Raw genomic sequence first — 19,148 nt, 5'->3', positions numbered from 1 at the left:
TTATTTCCTTACACTTTACAAGGCAATGGATCTGAGAAGTGGTGGGCACTGTTCTCAGGAAGGAAAGAAACACAATCCATCTTCAATCTCTCTTCGAGGCAGAGACCGTCCCGGGAGTATATGAATGAATGGGCTTCGCAAAGCATCACACGGGAGAGTGTGGGAACCGAGCTCGCAGGGGGATGTAGGAACTGGGGAAATCTGCAGCAGCTGACACAGTGCTATCTGCTTTCCTCACTTATGTGTGCTTTCTGAGTCAGCATTAGCTAAATGTTCCAGAAAGCCATCCACAAAGTACAGCCTGGGCGTTCGAGGGATGCCACTCATTTCCTCCAGTGGTTTTGACAAATCAGAAGCTTGAAAGCGGGGAAATGCGCAACGTATTTCCAGAGCTCTCCATCCTGCGTGGTGACTGCATTGTCTCCCTGGCCGCTGCAGTGCTCTGGGGGGTCTGCGCGATGCTCCAGCACTGCAGCCTGGTGTTACTCCTCGCCTCTCTTTGGACCACGAGGCACCCAGTCCATGGCACCGTCCAAGTGCAAGGTAGGTGTGTTACCGGGTTTCTAAACAGGCTACACGAGGTTCTGAGAAGCGTGCGAGGCTACCCCTGCTCTTTTCCGTGGACTGTTGGGAATACGGGAGACTCGTGGGGTCAGCAGGTCGAACGGGGCTTGTTGCTCAGTCAGACGGGTTTGACTGCACCGCCAGACTCTCCAAATGACTCGTTTTCACCTTTGCATCGCTTAGAATTTTATCTGGGGTTATGGAAAGTTTTTAATGATAATAGTTTAAAAAAATTTTTTTTAAAAATGAGAAGTCATTTGTTTTTAAAGGATTTCATTCAAGAAGCAAGCCAAGGTTATGAACATTGAAGGCAGTCATCAAGTGTGAGGAAAAATGGAGAGCTTTTATTAAATCCCGCACACTTTATACGACTCTGTTAGGTGTTGTAACTTGATAAGGATATTCTGCCACTAGTGGACTGCAATATTTTAATCTGCAGTAAATTCAATATGCAGGGAATTAACTGAAAATTCAGGCTTACATTTTTACCATCAGAACTGTGAAGGGAGGGACCCCTGTTACCTCTGTGTTTGTGAGCTGCATTCATAGAAGCCTCATTTGGCATAGTAGAAAAATGTGGAAGCCACAAACCACAAGTGAAGTAGCAAGTTTATTAAAGAGAAACCGTTCTTCTGCTGAGGATGCCCTGAAACAGGAGATGTATCAAGATCAGATGCTCAGAGTTAACTTATATCTGGCCGGATTTGACTTTTATGAGAGGTTAGAGTAGATGATTATGTCGTACCCCCACCACTGCAATGCCAGAACTGTCACTTTAAAATAAACCTGGTCCTCTTAGAAATACCATCAGGAGACCACACACACACACACACACACACACACACACACACACACACACACACACACACCCCACTGCAATGCTGCAATTATACCAGTTGTTTCGGAAGGGTGTTTTGTTCTGTTTTGTTTTGTTTTTTGTTCTTTTTGGGGGGGGCGTTTCTTGTAGGCCAGGCTAACCACAAACTCACTCTGTAGCTGAGAATGATCTTGAATTCCTGGTCCTTTTTGCCTTCACCTAGTAGATGTAGGGATTGCAGGTGTGTGGTGTTGTTTCATGCTGTGACACAGCGAGAACTGCAGGCTTGGCCCATGCTAGGTAAGCACGCTGGACTGAGCCACATCCCTAGCTCTTAGATTTCTACTACACTACTTGCTTTGTCCTCAATAATGGCATTTTTCCCCTAAGGAAATTAAACTCTTGGAAAGAGGAGAAAGTTACCGTCATCAGCTGACCTCCGTGGTGAGGCGAGGAGAGGTACAGATAGGAACTTCTTCAAAGGCTTGGTACAGAGAGATTCAGAATCGAGCGTACTCCTGACCCCTCCGTCAGGAAAACATTTCCTCTGTGGAAAGAAACAGTCTCAGTGCACCCGAGGGCTTCATCCAATGCCACGCAGGTAGTGGATCCTAACTCTTGGCATTGACTCCGCCCGATCAGATTGCCAAGAACACACCACTCCTATAATCTGTGATGTTTTCTAAGGAATCTATGAAAGGTTTGTCTGGAATATAACTTTGGATTCCAGCTTGATATTAGAATTTCTAAGTGAAATTGGAAAGCATGAAATTTGTACGTTAGGCTGTTTTTTCATGGGTTGGAGCTCTGCTAGGTACAAGTTACCTAATTTAATTCCAACTACAAGGCCTGACAGGGTGTGACTTCGCATGTGAAAGCTCTAACTTGTCCCCAAGATCCCAACAGCCAATGAACAGCAGGAGAGCCATGGAGTGTTTTAAAATGAACTTTCATAGATGAAGCTCAAGAGATGAGAGAGAGGGACGGGGAGGGAAGGAATGAGAGACTCTCACAAGAAAATTTCACAATGTTTTAAGTAGGTTTACAATTTTGAACCATTAGACTTAGAATCCATGTGGTCCACAGTGGGAAGGCTGGGTATCCCTGCCAGGGTCTTGCATAGCCACTATTTACACGGCTGGAATGCCTTTTAATGGCTTTTCATAGATAAAGCCCAATGGCAGTAAGGTACTATAAGGGATATAATACAGCGTGGTAATTTTATATAGGTCCCTAAGTCCCAGAGAAGCGTGTCAAAAGAGCTCCCAAATCCACTAGATTTTGAGAAAAATATTCTGAGGTCCCATTGCCTCAGCCTTGGCAAGAAAATCAATCTTTGGTAGATAATATCAGGATGCGTTGGAACCCAAATGGCACTGCTATCCCTATCTATTAGTACCTGGTATATGGAGATGCTAAGTCCTGTCAGAAATCACTCACATAACTCCCACTACCCTCTGTCCAGTAAATCATTACTCTTTGTATTCCAAATAAGGAAATGGGCTCAAAAAAAAGATAAAATAACAAACGCAAGGTCTCAGAGTTACAGAGAGCAGGTGATAGCCAAGCCTGCCCTGGCTCTGAACCTCAACTTCCTTTATTTAGTTTCCCTCCCCTGCAAGATTTCCTGCTGGCTCCTGCAGGAATTTCTGAGTGAGCCCGTGTCCTCCAACGGCCAGAAAGAACGTGAAACGGAGAACTCACATTCTCTTCCAGCAAATACATGGACAGCCTCTTTCAAAACAGGGGCACATCGCTTTGGAGTACTGCTAGGGATTATGCTGCTAACCAGAGCTCCGAGTTCTTCTTGAACTCTCAGAGGTTTCCTTACATAGACTTTAAATAAAGTTCGAAGCATCTAAATCGCCTAGACCCCCATGTGGGACCAACTGATAGGCTAAAACTCCAGTGTGGTGGGCTTAGTGCAGAGGGCGCAGTGGGCTCTGAGTCCCGAGATTTACAGCCTCCATCAGGCAGTACAAGCGTCTAACCCAGTAGGCGGTCCTCGTGGGATATTCTTGGCTTGTAGCATCATAACTAAGTCCAATACCAGTCTCGCAAACCAGGGTTAAGACAAGGATCCTCTGAGAGGAAGGAGAGCCTGAGAGCTGGGGACAAAGCCAGAAGCAAACTGAAGACTTTATGATTTCTTTCCAGACCTTTCCATTTCTCCATGCAGAATCATGGGCGTCGCCCTCGTGGGCAGAAATGCAGACCCACAGATGAACTTCACAGAAGCCAAGGAGGTCTGTAAGGTTCTGGGACTGACTCTGGCCAGCAGGAACCAGGTGGAATCCGCGCAGAAGTCTGGCTTCGAGACTTGCAGGTAAGAAAGAGCTTCACTAAAGCCAGTGTTCCTGCTTAGCGGTAGGCACGGTGCTTCCTAACCTCCGTCCATTCAACCAATGCGTGTGCCCTTCTACAGCTATGGATGGGTTGGAGAACGGTTCTCAGTCATCCCTCGGATCTCCCCAAATCCCAAGTGTGGGAAGAATGGCAAAGGTGTCCTGATTTGGAACGCTTCCCCCAGCCAAAAGTTCAGAGTCTATTGCCACAACTCATCTGGTGAGTCAGACCCCGAGTCACTTCGTGTGGCACATTTTCTGGGTGTCTCAAGATCTGGAACCTGTCTGGGATGAGCAACCCTGAGCAGCAGCAGAAGCAGTTCTGGGTTATCTAGATATTACCAGACCAGGCTGTGGGGAGCAATGGGACCCTCAGGAAAATATGAGGGAAAATAGGACCCGGTGGCAGCATAACAACAGGGGGTTTCCAGAGGCTTATTCCCTCCACTGCCTGGTTTCCCATAAGATGAACAGGAAGTGGGAAGTAAACAGATGTCTATATTATGGATGCTCCCCCTGGACAAAGCAGTTGAGACGTTAGCTATCTTGCAGAATTTCGGACTTCCCCTGAGGAAGCCTTATCATCCCATCTGCAGGGAAGGAAATGCAGCTATGAGAGCTTTAATCCACTTGTCTTATGTATCTGTGTTGGACATTCTCCATTACTGTGATGAAATGCCCGCAGCTGAGCAATTTACAGAGAAAGGAAGAGTAGCTAGCACTTCTGGAGAGTCAAGGTTGGTCAGGGTTGTGACACAGCAGCAACTTTACCTTGGGAAGGATTTCATCACCAAGGAAGGAATGTGTGGGAGAAGAGGTGAGTGTGCTGACATTGAAAGCCAGAGAGGGATGCAGGAGTATAACACACCCCAGCACCGACCAGGATCCCAGGAGAACTCTGACTTCTTCAGTCCCCGTCATGACGTCCTGCTGGGCTCTGCCCCTTAAGGGTCCTACCACCTCTTGGCATTGCCACATTGGATTCTAACACACCAACATTGGAGGATACACTTGAGCCGTGTTCAAAGTACAGTCTCAATGCAAAGGTTCAAACTTGGGTGTAACTCTGACACCACACCCTTTCCACTCTCCCACAGGACTCACATGTTGAACCTGACATTTTGAGAACAAGGACCAATCTCCCTCTTTTGAAGGAAGGCATTGAAACCTAGAGAGCAGGACTGATTTGCCGTCCTCTTGACGGTCTTGCTCATAGACCTTGACTGCTCTAACCTAATAGCTTTCCTACGACATTTCTCAGAGCGTTTCTTTTTAACTACCACCCAGCTAGTTGTTTGCTGTGTGGTAAGAAGACTGCTTGACTCATTTCTTGTCGAGTATATGCATATGTCTGACTTCCTGAAAGTTAACTAGGGAGTGATCATATATGTATGAGTATCGTATATATACAAGAAAGATTTCATTGCTAATCTGTAAGATCTAAGAAATAATGTTCGCCCACCAACATCAGCAAAACTGGATCCAGGAATTCCGAGCAATTCTCTGAAGCAGAAAGCTTTGACATAAGTGACCTTAGAGACACCCGTCCTGCTTCTTCCCCTCACCAACAGTTCAGAGAGAGTGTTTTGTGGGCAGGAGTTAGCGGCAGTCAGGACTTAAAGTCGATTCTCCTTCCACTCCGATGACATGTCTCCATCCTTCTGTCCTTCCAGCATGTCTTAGTTAAATAGTTAGTTATCTGTGTGCCTGCTTACCTCATCAGCCCCATTCCTGTAAGCTGGCCCTGCCTCTCGTCTGCCTTGCTTCCCCACCTGCTGGCAGCACAGTGCTATGGTGCCCATCTCTCTGACTGAACAGAAGAGAGGAAGGGGCCTCAGACTAGTCTGATTCCTCCTGTCTTTGTTTATGCTGTACTCTCAGGCCATGTTATTTCCTACACTCTGAAAGGTCAAGAGACTTCTTCGACTTCTGGTCGGTGTGGGAGGCATGCTGTAGTATTGTGTAGTAGGGATCACAGCCTGACAAACAGCACCGAATGTCAGTGGTTCCTATTACTATTTTGTTTGACTTTGATCAAGACGGTGACTAACAGATTGAAAATGAAGTGAGAAGGATATGTTTTCTCATTTGGAGTTAGTAAGTAACCTTACAGTTGATATTTTAGTACCATGTAAATAGCCTCACTCCAAACTACTATTGTGGTCCTTGCTGGAAATAGTATTTATAGGGGACTTCAGAGAAATATTTTTTCTAAATCAGTCCTCCTTCCTATATTTATTAGCTAGCCTCTCCCTCTCCCTCTCCCCCTGTTCCTCTCTCTCTCTCTCTCTCTCTCTCTCTCTCTCTCTCTCTCTCTCTTTCTCTCTCTCACCCCCACACACATACACACATGCATGCATGTATATACACACTTCCTCCACCTTATGCTACCACAGACATGTGACATTTGATTTATTCGATGTGTCGAGCACATTATAATAAATTTTATACGTATTATTCCTTTAAGTCTTGTGCATGTTTCAAATCCGGTACGTGGGAGTCTTAGGTGACTGCTTCTCCCTAGTGATGAGATAGGCCCAGGCCCACTTTGTACCCTCCCTGCTCCTGGTGGAGAGGTAACAGCTCATTCCCATCTGGGCCTCTGGTCCTTTTGGGTGCAACATGCTAACCAGAAGATCTGCATGGAAACTATTCACATTACTAGTGGCGCTTCCACTGAGTCTCAGCAAGAAGAGACCGAGAGAGCGAACGAGCGAGCATGTACGTGCACATGCACATGTGCGTGAACTGTGCGTTGACGTTGGCATTTCCAACTCAAATTTAATAATTTACTTTTTCTGGCTTTGCTATCTTCTCCTATACCCAGAACCTTCGTTCTTAGTAGATAATACATCTTTTTGTGCTACCACAGTTTCAAAATAGCAAAGCCAGTATCTTTGGGAACCGAGTCTATTGAATAAAACTGAGGATTGCTCCGCCCCCTTGCCTGTCTCCAGAGAAAGCTCGGCAAGGACAGGTGATCAGGGAACTCCGTGTAGAAGTGACTGGACAAGGCCCACTCCACTGTGATTAGATCCTCATTTGAGAACAGGGAGGTTTATTTGCTTCTGTTTGTGGCTGGTTACAGGGCTTAACTTTTATTGTTTCAATTTCCTCAGCATCAACAGGCCACTATTCAAGATAATCAGAGAGGGAGAGGTCCGATTCCTAATTGTTCATCTTTATGCATTGCCCACCTGTGCCTCTGCTTTGCACACAAGGAAAGGTTTATGGGACGCTGTTAACTTTTCTCACAGAAGAGAAGCTGGACTAGCATGCACCACTCTATGCATAGCTTTCTCACTTATAGCCTGGATCTAGTCTGGACCGATTCATAGAGATGTTTCAAATTCTTAATGGCTGTGTTTTTAACGTGCTCGAGTGACTGTCTGTATAGTCATTGAGTCAGCCTGCCTTCTATCGGTGGACTTCTGTGTTCTTCTTAATCTTTCTAAGTTTTAGGAACCAGACATTTCTAGATTCTCCTATTTCTGTGCAGCTTTCGAGAACTCTCCTCTGCTCCTGGATGTGTTCCCTCCCTCTGCCTCAGCCCCTCCTCTACTCTTCCTCCACTGGTAACTATTACTCTGCTGTTGGCCCCACAGCCTTGGGTAACTTCCCACATAATATAGTATGTAACAAGTAATGTCTTTTGCATATAAAAGTAGAATGCTTAGAAAAAATAGTGAATATGATTAAGAAGGGTTGTGGATTCCAGCAGACAATGCCCTCTCCTACAGAGCAAATTCCAAGCCCGTTTAACATGGTAACTTGCAGTCTGGAGACCCTGGCCAGGTCTATCTTTCCAGCCCTGCCTCCTGTTTGCAGGCTTTCTCCTGCCAGTCACACTCACACTATTCTCTAGAGCCACACTATGATCCTGCTCATTTTCCTGACTTGTCTGTACTTGCCCACTTCTCCGTTCTCGGATCATGCACATCCTGTTGACCAGGATATCCTGTTCTCTCCCTACAGATGAGCTCTGCTCTGTCTCAGTCACACTGGGTTTCTTGTTCGTCGAGTGGGCTCAGCACGGTTGAGTCCCTGCTCTTGCACTTTTTGTTCTCCTCCAGTGTCTGGCCTAGATCTCTAGTGACTGACTACTTTTGACCACTGGGTCTCAGGTTAAGAACTGTCTCCCAAGGAGACTTCTTCTCATCACCCTAGCCAAGGATGCAGCCTTCATCTCAACCCTTATCAGTTTAACCGACACCCTGGTTAAGTTTCTTTTCACTATTTATAATATTCGGAAATTCATGGCTTATTTATCTTTTATCATCTCTGTTCCTCCAATGGTCAGAAGCCTCTTGAGAGCAGGGACTAAGTCTGGCTTCTAGAATACAGGCTTGGCATGGAGATGGTACTCCGTAAGTGTCTGTTGAATAAGTGCCATCAGCTTTCCACACTCTACCCTAAGTCATGCCAGAAGCAGGAACTGGGTGCACTTTATGCATGTGCCCGTGTGTTAGAACCCAGCAGTGTCTATTGAGCTTTCTGTCTTCCCTTCTTTTGTTTTAAAATGTTGATTCTCTGAGGAAAGAAGCTAGCAAAGACTAAAGAATGGGAACACAGGCCTGAAGGTTCAAGGCAACAAAGGTCAACGGTGATGCTTACTTGAGCAAGGCTGTTTTCAAAGTATCGTGAATAGAATAAAATCCTGACTCGATGCAAGTGCGGTCAAACACATTGACAGTCTTCCGTAGACTCATAACTGGTGACTCATTTAATTTTCAAAGGCAAGTCAACTTAATGAAACTATTTCTTTCATAGCCACAATTCTGGCTGGTGACATCCACTGCTGTAGATAATTTAAAATAGATGTAAATTTGTATTGTAAGATACTGTGCAGCCCTCTCATTTCCTAACTGTGGCTGAGCAAGAGGACTCCATGTCTGTGAACTTCAGCACCTTCCTATGCAAATGAAGCCTTGATGAATGCTAAACTCCTGGCACTGTGGCTGACCCAGAGTAAAAAAGACAACAAATGTGTTTCCTAGCAACTCTATCCAACAGATTGGAAAACCCTCCCCCCTCCCTCTCTGCGCACAGAGAGATGTTATCTCAGGTCTGGCCCTACAGTGGTATCTTATATACACCCCCAGTTATTCCTTCCTCTCTTTCATTCTTCCTTTATCTTCCTCTTATCAAATATTCACTGAGCATATACTCTATGCCAGGCACAGAGGAAGGACCATGATAATCAAATCAGACTAGCCTCCTGCTGCCAGGAAGTTCACAGTCATTCCAGAAGGGGACAAAAGGATGGGAATGAGATCATAAGATCAGGCAGGGACAAGAATGGGCGACCAGAGACCCGGTCTAGAAAAGTCTGGCAAGATGGATGAAGCAAAGAAGTGCAGACCGACAGGAGCCGGATGTAGATCGCTCCTGAGAGACACAGCCAGAATACAGCAAATACAGAGGCGAATACCAGCAGCAAACCACTGAACTGAGAATAGGACCCCCGTTGAAGGAATCAGAGAAAGAACTGGAAGAGCTTGAAGGGGCTCGAGACCCCATATGTACAACAATGCCAAGCAACCAGAGCTTCCAGGGACTAAGCCACTACCTAAAGACTATGCATGGACTGACCCTGGACTCTGACCTCATAGGTAGCAATGAATATCCTAGTAAGAGCACCAGTGGAAGGGGAAGCCCTGGGTCCTGCTAAGACTGAAACCCCAGTGAACTAGACTGTTGGGGGGAGGGGGACAATGGGGGGAGGGTGGGGAGGGGAACACCGATAAGAAAGGGGAGGGGGGAGGGGGATGTTTGCCCGGAAACTGGGAAAGGGAATAACACTCGAAATGTATATAAGAAATACTCAAGTTAATAATAATAAAAAAAAAAAGAAAAGAAAAGAAAAGTCTGGCAAGGACCAGCAAACCTGACAGCTGGAGAGAATTGGCTAAGAGCAGATAGAGCTTGTCGGGGTGGGAAAGGCATCACGGAGAAAGCAGGGGTGATTAAAAAAGTGTAGCAAGAGCTGAGGGGCTGGCAGGGTAGCAAGGCTGTGGAGAGGAAGCGCGGGCTTTTGAGCCTTCAGTCTCATGATGTTGGCAGGGTGGGCTCACAGAGGGCCTCGTTGACTCCCTGGGGCTGCAGGATGCTAAAGAAGGGAATTGAGATTAGGTTTGTTTGGATCTTGGTGAGACCTGAGTTCTGACTGCAGTGAGAAGCTGCTGAGGTCCTATTGCCAAGCTTACTTCTCCTTTCCCTTTCCTTTCTCCCGACAGACACCTGGGCCAACTCCTGCTTTCCAGAAATCACTACCACATTCAACACTCAAACCCCTGCAGCAGAGTTTTCTGTCAGCAGCGACACCTACTCGGCTTCATCCTCAGACTCCACAACGTCTGTGTCTGCCACCACCCGGGCTCCACCTTTGACCACCATGGCACGGAAGACAAAAATGATTTGTATCACGGAAGTTTACACAGAACCTATCACCATGGATGCAGAAACAGAAGCATCTGTTGAAAGTGGAGCAGCATTCAAGAATGAAGCAGCTGGGTTTGGAGGTGAATGTCTTCTGGGTCTGTATGGGGTGGGCAAACTTGACAGACAAGGCACATCGTCCCACACATCCCCAGACAGAGCGCTCAGCACCTACCAGCCACAAATAAAAGCTTAATGACAGCTCGGCTTCCACAGACTCAGAGAGCTAGCTTTGTAAAGAGCTACAAGGGTCGGGCGACCCATCACAAGCATAAAAGAGCTTCTCTGCTGAAAACTTGCATTTTCACAAAATAAATTATTGTCCTTTACTACAGATACAAAAATGCATATCTTCATGGCCTGAGGCTGTGATCCAAATGGACCTGTGAGATTGGTCTCAAGGTTTCAAGAAACAAACTCTACTCTTCACATTGCTATGATAAAGGAGAAGTAAAAAAAAAAAAAATAAAACCCACATTGCAAATTAGAGGGCTGTTGAGGTAACTGGCTGGGTAAAGGGACTTGCTGCCAAAGGCCAACAACATTAGTTCATCCCCTAGAACCCCCATGACAGAAGGAGAGAACTTATTCCCACAAGTTGTCCTCTGACATGCACATTTACACTGTGTCACTTTAGAACTTGCAGCCACCTACGTACACACACGCACACATACAATGCAAAAAATAAAATTAGATGTGTATATGTGTGTGTGTGTATGTGCGTGTGTGATTAGAATTGTCACAAAGAAGGGTCTTTTGCACTATTTCTTGTCTATACCTCATGTAAGAATGAACCATTGCATGCACAGACACAGTTGTGCACATAAAAGACCAATGGACCCTGTCTTCCCTCCAGGTGTCCCCACAACCCTGCTGGTGCTGGCTCTCTTCTTCTTTGGTGCTGCAGCTGTGCTGGGTGTTTGCTACGTGAAAAGGTGAGGTTGCAGGCACGTCTCCAGTCTTGTCACCTTTGCTGTGCAACTAGCTTATGCTCTTCCATGGTTGTTATTGGCATTTGGTCAAAATGGAGACAGCACCCCTTTTAGACATCACTACCGCCTGACCTTTGCACACATATGCCATCTAGACAGTAGATATTGGCCAGTGGGCATCAGACTCAAGAAATGAAAATGGAGAGGTCAATATTTAGGAAAGATCTTAGGCCGTATTTGAGTTGGGTTTGGGGGTGGGGGTCATGAGGACACCTAAAGTCCAGCCTATGGACACTGTCCAATAGGAATGATTCCACTAAAATGTGGGAGTGATATATTTGAATATGCCTATATTAGCATCACTTTGAAGTAAAGGCACTCAGGAGACTGTGCCAGTCTGTCCCATGGTAGACAAAGTCCTAGTTGTTGTGATGTGTACCACCTCAAGTCTCTCCTTGAGATATATGTATACTCCTACAGGTATGTGAAGGCCTTCCCTTTCACAAACAAGAATCAACAGAAGGAAATGATCGAAACCAAGGTTGTAAAGGAAGAGAAAGCTGATGATGTCAATGCTAATGAAGAATCAAAGAAAATGGTTAAAAACTCAGAGGAGCCCAAGAGTCCACCCAAAACTACAGTGCGGTGCCTAGAGGCTGAAGTTTAGGTGCACGAGAGTGGAGGAGGTACACCCGAGGCAAGTTTCATGCCCAAACCAAAGAAGCAAGCCACTGTTGGCTCCTAATGAGAAAAGGACTGCAGACTTCACCAGAAGGAGCCCTTTCCTTACTGCAGTCCTCCCCAGACTCTACCCTCTGGCCTCCAACCTTCCCACAGCCTTGCTAGCCCGTCTGCGCCTCATGGCAGACCAGAGAGTAGAGGAAGCTTTCGAAGCACCAGGCCCTACAACAGCTCCTCAACTCACACTCAGAGACAGGTATCCAGGCTGCCTGATCCCAGATGAGGGACAGAGTCCATGAGACATGGCCAGCCCCATAGTCCAAAACCTTCCCACAGGGAAACACACCTCCTGGCCAGGCTCTTTGGAACCAGGCACATGTAAAATAAGCAAGGGAAAACAACAGAAGGTCATAGAAAGCTTGGTGACTGAGACCTAATCTCTGGGAAGCCAAAATAAACAGAGCACAAGATGGGAGCTGGGGCCCAGATAGCAGCCTTGTTGGCAGAGACTATAAAATACAGGCGGGGTCGGGAAGCCTCTCAGTTAATTGATCTGAATCACTTCTTAGGACATAGACACACTTTCTTTTCTCTTCATTGTTGCCGATGTTCTCTAGAGATAAACACGCTTTTATAAGAAACCTAAAAACGAGAGAGGCCAGGAGCTGCTGGCTCAGTGGTAAAGCACTTGCCTGGCGTGTACAAACAAGGCTTCTAGTCCAATCCCCAGAATCCATCCAACCCTGCATACACACAAAGGAACGAACAAAAACATGAATTTCCATTTTCACTTGAATTACAGGACCCATTGCTGGCAAAACAACTATGTTAAAAGGTTAAGAGAAAGAAAGAGAGAAAGAAAGAGAGAAAGAAAGAAAGAAAGAAAGAAAGAAAGAAAGAAAGAAAGGAAGGAAGGAAGGAAGGAAGGAAGGAAGGAAGAAAGAAAGAAAGAAAGAAAGAAAGGAAAAAAAAAACAAAGAAAAGCACACCCCCCCCCCCAAATGCTGTCAGCTAATCTACTACAAGCTGAGAACTCTTTACCTGAAATGCTTGGTACCAACAGTGTTGCAAATTTCAGATTATGTTTGAAGTCTGGAATACTTGCACATACATAATGATATATTAGAGGGCCTCAGTCTAAATATGAACTTTACTTCCCTTTCATGCATACCTTAGACATTTAGCCTGGCGGTCTTTTCAGACAAAATTGTAAAAATAACTTTCCACATGAGATAAAGTTTCATGGTGTGGCATTTCCCCCCGGAGGTATCATGCTGACACACAGACAGCTCAGACTTGGTAAAAGTTTACTTAAAGCCGTGAGGTGCTGTGTAAGGCATGACATTCCATAGCTGACATTACTCAACGCACACTTACGTATAGTGGAGTGTGGGCTGAAGTTAATATTTTTTCCAGCTTTGATAACACTAGCTTATCTATTTTCAGACTAGTTTTTGTTGCTGAGACTAACCCATTCATTTTCTCTAATACAGCAACGACTACAACCTTAATTTATTGCCAGTGTATTTGAAAGTGTAGTATTGCCTCTATGTACCAACATAGACACTTCGTGTCCCTTTAACAAATGCATTACCAAGCTCTTATGTTTTCTATCAAGAAGAATCTTAGAGGAGAAGAAATGTTTGTGTCCCCAACAAATAAAGCATTTAGAAATTCCTTTGCTCCTTTATTTCCATAGAAACAGTATTTGTGCAAAAGTTAAGGGATACATCATAATCTTTACTTAGCAAAAGTAAAATGGACACAGAAATACATATATCACCCTGTGGGCTGTCTTTGCTTCAAATGGTCTCATTTAAATTGGTCAGTGTCACAGTTTTAATGTGAAACATCTCTCACAGCCTTGTGTGGTTGAACATTTGGTCTCCATCTGATTCTGCTGCTCTGAGAGGTTGTGGACCCTTTGGGAGCTAGTCTTTTAAGAAATAGGTCTGGGGCAGGCTTTAAGGTTTATAGCTTAGACATACTTCCTACCCTTTGCTTGCCTCCCGGTCCATGAGCCAGCAGCCTAGTGCTGCTGCCACATGCTCTAGCTGCTTCCACTACCATGCCTTCTCATTGTCATGGGCTGTTCCTTCAAACTGTGAACCAGAACAAATCTTTCCTCTCTTCTCTGCTATTTGGTCACAGCCGTGAGACAATGGCTACACAGTTCAGTTCATACACTGTAGTCTGTTACTTGGGACTCAGGTCCTACATCCCATTTTGTTTTAGAGTTCACATGAAAGGCAGCAAGAGGGGATCCAGAGAGCAAGAGTGACAGTGAGAGCAGTCATCGTCTTTTAAGCTTAGTCTTGGACGTGGTGCCAATAACAAATAAGTCAGAAGTAGGCGTCTGTGTTCCGTTCACTCATAGGAAGAGAGGCATACGCAAGCGCATGCATACCAGGAAGTGGGGAGCTTGGAAAGACACTTTATAGGATTGTTTCCTACTACAGTAATGACTGCTTCTTGCCCCCTGTGCAGATTGCTTGTGTTGCCATGCTAGGGAATGCCACGTTGCACTGTTATAATTGCATACGTTATCTTTCCTTTCATTCTTAACAACTATGAAGATACATAGAGAGACCACATACAATGTAAGCTCTCACAGGGCCGGAGGGATGGCTCAATGTTAAGAGCATTGGCTGCTCCTGAAAAAAACCTCGGTTCTGTTCCCAGAACCCACATGGCAGCTCATGACCATCATCGATCCAGTTTCAGGGGTTCAACGCCGTTGTCTCATCTCTGTGAGCACCAGACATGCATGTGGCGGTGCACAGACATAATCCAGACAGAACCTTCATACATATTAATAAAAATAAATAAATTGTTTTTAAAATAAATAAAGTAGGCTCTCAGAAAATTCTGAATGAGTGAATGCGTGGAAACTTTGAGACCAGTAGTAAGTGCTAAGAATATTTTCTATACAACGAAGTGTTCCTGCTGAGTTAAGTTTTGTCTTGATGGCTTTCTCTTGGTGCAGAACACAACTGTGAACTAACAAAAAGGACAAATATGGCTATTAAACATGATCTTTTCTCTCTGGGTTGACATCGACTTACTTCTGCAATCAAGAACTATCGTGGGCGAAATTGTGATTGCTTTTTTGGGGGGGTAGGTGTTGATTTATGTATATGGAACTAGTAGGCATTAGAGATAAAGTCAGAGACAAGAGGCAAATCTGATCTTAACTTAGATGGAAATAAGGCTTTGTCTGCCGGACTCTTGCCCTGCATGGGAATTTCCAATGCAGATAAACAAACACACTGATGCTCACTCCGAATGACAGGATGAGTAGTAAGCTGAGGCTCGCTTCTGTGAGGAGGAAGAGCCTCCCTGAGTCAATTAGAACTGACTGCTGGGTGTTGATAAGCGGATCTTTAACTCCCATTGTATACTTCTCATTATGAATCCTACTCAAGTCTCCAGCTATGGGAAGAGAATAACTTCCTCAGAGACCCTGGGACTGTGGGGTGGGTAATTGGCTGACTTAACACAACATGGAGGAGAATGAGGAAATTGTCCTTGTTGTAATGGCTAGACTTCCTTTATTTTTCTCTCCTGAAACTATGGTTCAAGAGGCACTGCTCCGTTCCTCTTTGCCCTGGATCTGTTAAAGCAGACGTGCAACCCTTCTGGTTTATCTAAAATCAGAAGGGCACTTCTGGATCAATGTACCAACCCTCCAGGCTATCCACGGGCATATTTCTCAACACGCTCACAAGCCAGTGTGGCTCATCCGCGTGTCACTGAGTTTTCCCTATTGTCCTTGGCCTAATTCTGCTCCGCTCACTGCTGTGCCTCCCACAAAGCACACCAACCATCTCTGTTGGGTTTTCCATTTCCCACCAAACACTGTGACCATTTCCTCTAGGTGCCACCTCATCCACCAGTTCCACTGACTCCACTGGGTACAGCTTCTTGGCACTGCCCACTGAGCCTGCCATCCTCCACACTGCTTCCCTGGCACCAACCTAAATATCACAGCGCTCCCTCTCAGACAACACCTTTCTCCTGGAGACTGATGTCACTTCTCCCACCACCACAGAGTCCTCGGGGCACTGCCAGCTCTTCAGTTGGTATCGCTGACACCAGTACTGACACTTGGATCCTGAAGCCACTTTGATGTGAATGTTGTTGACTTCTGGTGCCATCGCTGCTGTTCATTCATGCCTACTGTAAGAGCTTCCCTCTTAACATAGCAATGCAGGATTGGATTGGCAATACATAAAATCAAGCTAGGGATGCATGAGTCCCCCCACAAAGGGTTTGAGAATAAGATCAGAGGGCTAAGGGCAGACTATAGTGCCCATAGTGCCCTACACCAGAGTGTAGAAGCCAGCAAAAGAAAGCATGGACTGGGCTATAGAAACACCAGAGTGCAGCATCCTAGAAGATGACAGATTTGATGGTTTGGGTGTTTTCCCCCTCAAGACAGGGTTTTTCTGGATGGTCCTGGCTGTCCTGGAACTCACTATGTAGACCAATAGTCTATCCTCCAACTCAGAGATCCTCCTGGCTTTGCTGGGATTAAAAGACAGCGCCACCACTGTTCAACCAGAGATTTGAACGTATCCATGGATAACTAGTTTTTCTGTACTCTACCCTGAAAATTGAAGGCAACTTTCTCCCACTTGCTCTGTAGTTCTTGAATGCATCGTGTCCTACCCCTGGATCTCCATTTCCTCATCTGTGAGGAATGTTGGAGCAGATGATTGTTAGTCAGCACTGTCAACCTCGCAGTTTCACCAATCACATGCAGGAAGTTGATTGTGTTTGCCATCCACAGCCACTCACAGACTTTCACAGATTCCCACAGTCCTCACACAGATGTTCCGTGACCTTACAGACTGACAGGAGGCCTAGGACATACCTTCCTAGAAAAATATACATTTCAAAAGGCAAATGCTTCTGAGCATCACTACGGGACTGTATTCACTTCGAGAGCATTCAATCCTTGTATTATTACTGAGTGGAAATTTCCTAAACTGTGAAGTTCTGAATACTGAAAAAAAGTCTTTCATATAGGAAGATGAACTTGGAGACTTCTTCTATAACTCTTATTCTCTCTCTCTCTCTATATATATATATAGATATAGATATATAGATAGAGATAGTGATAGATGATATATAGATATAGATATAATTTCCTATAAACATTTCAACATTTTTATTATATGTAAGAAAAACATTTTCTTGTCCTGCTACAGAATAACCTTATGACAGAGGATGGTTAATCATTTATGTGGTTGATTTGGATAAGAATGACCCCCATAGGTTCTTATATTTGAATGCTTAGTCACCAGGAAGCGGCACTGTTTGAAAGGATTAGAAGGATTAGAAGTGTGGCCTTGTTAGAGGAAATGTGTCACTGGTTTGACGTCTGAAACTTTGAGGTTTCCAATGACCACTCCAGCTAGCCCAGTGTTGCTCTCTCGGCCCATGGGTCAGGACGTAGCTGTCAGCTACTTCTTCAGTGTCATGCATGCCCTCGTGCTCCCTGCCATGATGACAATGGACGAAGCCTCTGAACCTGTAAGCCAGACGTCAGTTAAATGCTCTCTTTCAGAAGAGCTGCCATGGTCATGGTGTCTCTTCACAGCAACTAAGACATATGTTTAGAGTAATACTTATTAATAAAATAATGATCTTCTTTTGTTTACCTTCTAGGTTCTTCATTATGCTTATGCAAACCTGAAAAGGAACTTGTTAGCTAAGCAGCAACTGCCCAGACTGGCCATTTATTATTTTAATATAACTAACACCTTATATCATCTTGGTCTGGTAATCTCCCCTTTATTTCAATCTTTGTAGTACTCACTGTAAAAAGGAACACAGGCCTCACTTTATAAAACTGTACTTTATGGAGAGTGATCTTTCTGACTTCTGGGCTCAGGTTAGAACAATGAGCCTTTAAAAATAAAGTAGCTATATCTTTCCCCATAGCTTTTTTTGGAATGTTGTTGGCATATAATAAGAAACAAGCTATCTGGGGTTGGGGATTTGGCTCAGTGGTAGAGCACTTGCCTAGCAAGCGCAAGGCCCTGGGTTCGATCCCCAGCTCCGAAAAAAAGAATAGAAAAAAAAAGCTATCTATGAGTAACATGCACATTTTGAGAAGTTTTCATATTACATTCATGTCTGTGGAATCATGTTCTAAGACAGTACCCTAGTACCCTAAAATGTTTCTTCTTACCCCTTTGAAGGTTTGGAGGACTGGCGTTTGAGTCGGAACCAAAGCATAAGCATGCTAGGCCAGTGTTTCACCATTGAGCTAGCCACCTCTAGTCCCCATTGTAACACTGTAGTGTTTCCTGTCTGACACCGTCCTCTGAGCAACCATTGATCTGATTTTGTCACTTAAGGTTCCTGGGGGGCAGGGGCTGTTCTAGAATTCTTTGGAAGGTCCATCTTCTTTCGGCCTAAGTCTTTCAGGTCCTCCGCATTGTTAAGTGTGTCAGTCGTGTATTCTTTATTACTGCTGATCAATATCCCGTTGAGTGGCGTTATCTCAGTTGTTTTCCATTCACTGGTTAACACATGTCTTAGGATCTCTATTGCTATGAAGAGACACCGTGACCACAGAAACTCTTATAAAGGAAAACAATTAATCAGGGCTGACTTGGAGGTCAGCAGTTTAGTCCATAATAGTCATGGCGGGAAGCACGGCAGCACACAGGCAGACATGGTGCTGCAGAGGTAGCTGGGAGTTCTACATCTGGATCCGCGGGCAGCGTGAAGGGAGAGTTTCACTGGGCCTGGCTTGAGCGTCTGAAACCTCAAAGCCCACCCCAGTGACAAATTTTCTCCAACAAGCCTTATCTATTCCAATAGGGCCACACTTCCTAATAGTGCCATTCCCTGGGGGCCCATGGGGACCATTTTCATTCACACCACAGCAAGTATCTGATATTGGGGTACTAGTCTTCGTGTGGATGTATTCTAGAAGCAGGATGACTGGATTATGTGGTTGGGATGTTTGTGGTTAGGTTTTTAGAAATGGCTACCTTCTCTTTCCACAATGATTATATTGTTTTACATCCCCAACAGACAATCTATAATTCCAGTTGATCAGCATCTTTGTCAATATTTAATACAGTTCTTTTCATTTTAGCCACTGAGGTATTAATTTTCCTTCTAATTTGCATAACGATATCAGACATCATTTCATGTGCTTATTTGCTATCCACAAATCTAGAAGACTCGTCCAGTCTTTGGCCATTTAAAACACTTGGGGTTTTTGTTTTGTTTTGTTTTGTTTTGTTTTTTTAAGGGGTAAGAATTGTGTATTCTAATTAGAAGTCCTTGGTTAAATATATTTTGCTTTTCCGAAGCCTGTGACTTTTTTTTGCCTTTTTCACAAAATAA

At 44.9% G+C, this 19,148-nt stretch overlaps 1 protein-coding gene and 1 long non-coding RNA gene across 3 annotated transcripts; both read left to right on the top strand.

The window, feature by feature from the left end:
- Positions 1-99: 99 nt before the first annotated feature.
- Positions 100-13,563, top strand: Lyve1 (lymphatic vessel endothelial hyaluronan receptor 1). Of its 2 annotated transcripts, none has more exon segments than NM_001106286.1 (6): positions 100-543; positions 3,539-3,707; positions 3,807-3,946; positions 9,963-10,247; positions 11,021-11,099; positions 11,577-13,563. In NM_001106286.1, coding segments are annotated over 6 exon segments (1,032 nt in total). In that variant the 5' UTR covers positions 100-371; the 3' UTR covers positions 11,764-13,563.
- A 26-nt stretch (positions 13,564-13,589) lies between these two features.
- LOC147996919 (uncharacterized) lies at positions 13,590-19,113 on the top strand. Its single transcript, XR_015652342.1, has 2 exons — positions 13,590-15,958; positions 17,451-19,113. It is a non-coding gene; the product is annotated as an uncharacterized LOC147996919 (long non-coding RNA).
- The last annotated feature ends 35 nt before the right edge of the window (positions 19,114-19,148 follow it).

The sequence above is a fragment of the Rattus norvegicus genome, chromosome 1 (genome assembly GCF_021556685.1).
Source record: "Rattus norvegicus strain SHRSP/BbbUtx chromosome 1, alternate assembly SHRSP_T2T, whole genome shotgun sequence".
NCBI classification, from domain to species: Eukaryota; Metazoa; Chordata; class Mammalia; order Rodentia; family Muridae; genus Rattus; species Rattus norvegicus.
Note: the sequence above shows the minus strand (reverse complement) of the source record. Positions and strands in the feature narration are given on the sequence as shown.

Bases quoted from the DNA above. Each gene is read 5' to 3' on its own strand.
- Lyve1 (XM_087658176.1), top strand. From the start codon at position 3,565: ATGGGCGTCGCCCTCGTGGGCAGAAATGCAGACCCACAGATGAACTTC. The intron at 3,708-3,806 runs GTAAGAAAGAGC...GCCCTTCTACAG, and splicing joins TCTGGCTTCGAGACTTGCAG to CTATGGATGGGTTGGAGAAC. The intron at 11,100-11,576 runs GTGAGGTTGCAG...ATACTCCTACAG, and splicing joins GGTGTTTGCTACGTGAAAAG to GTATGTGAAGGCCTTCCCTT.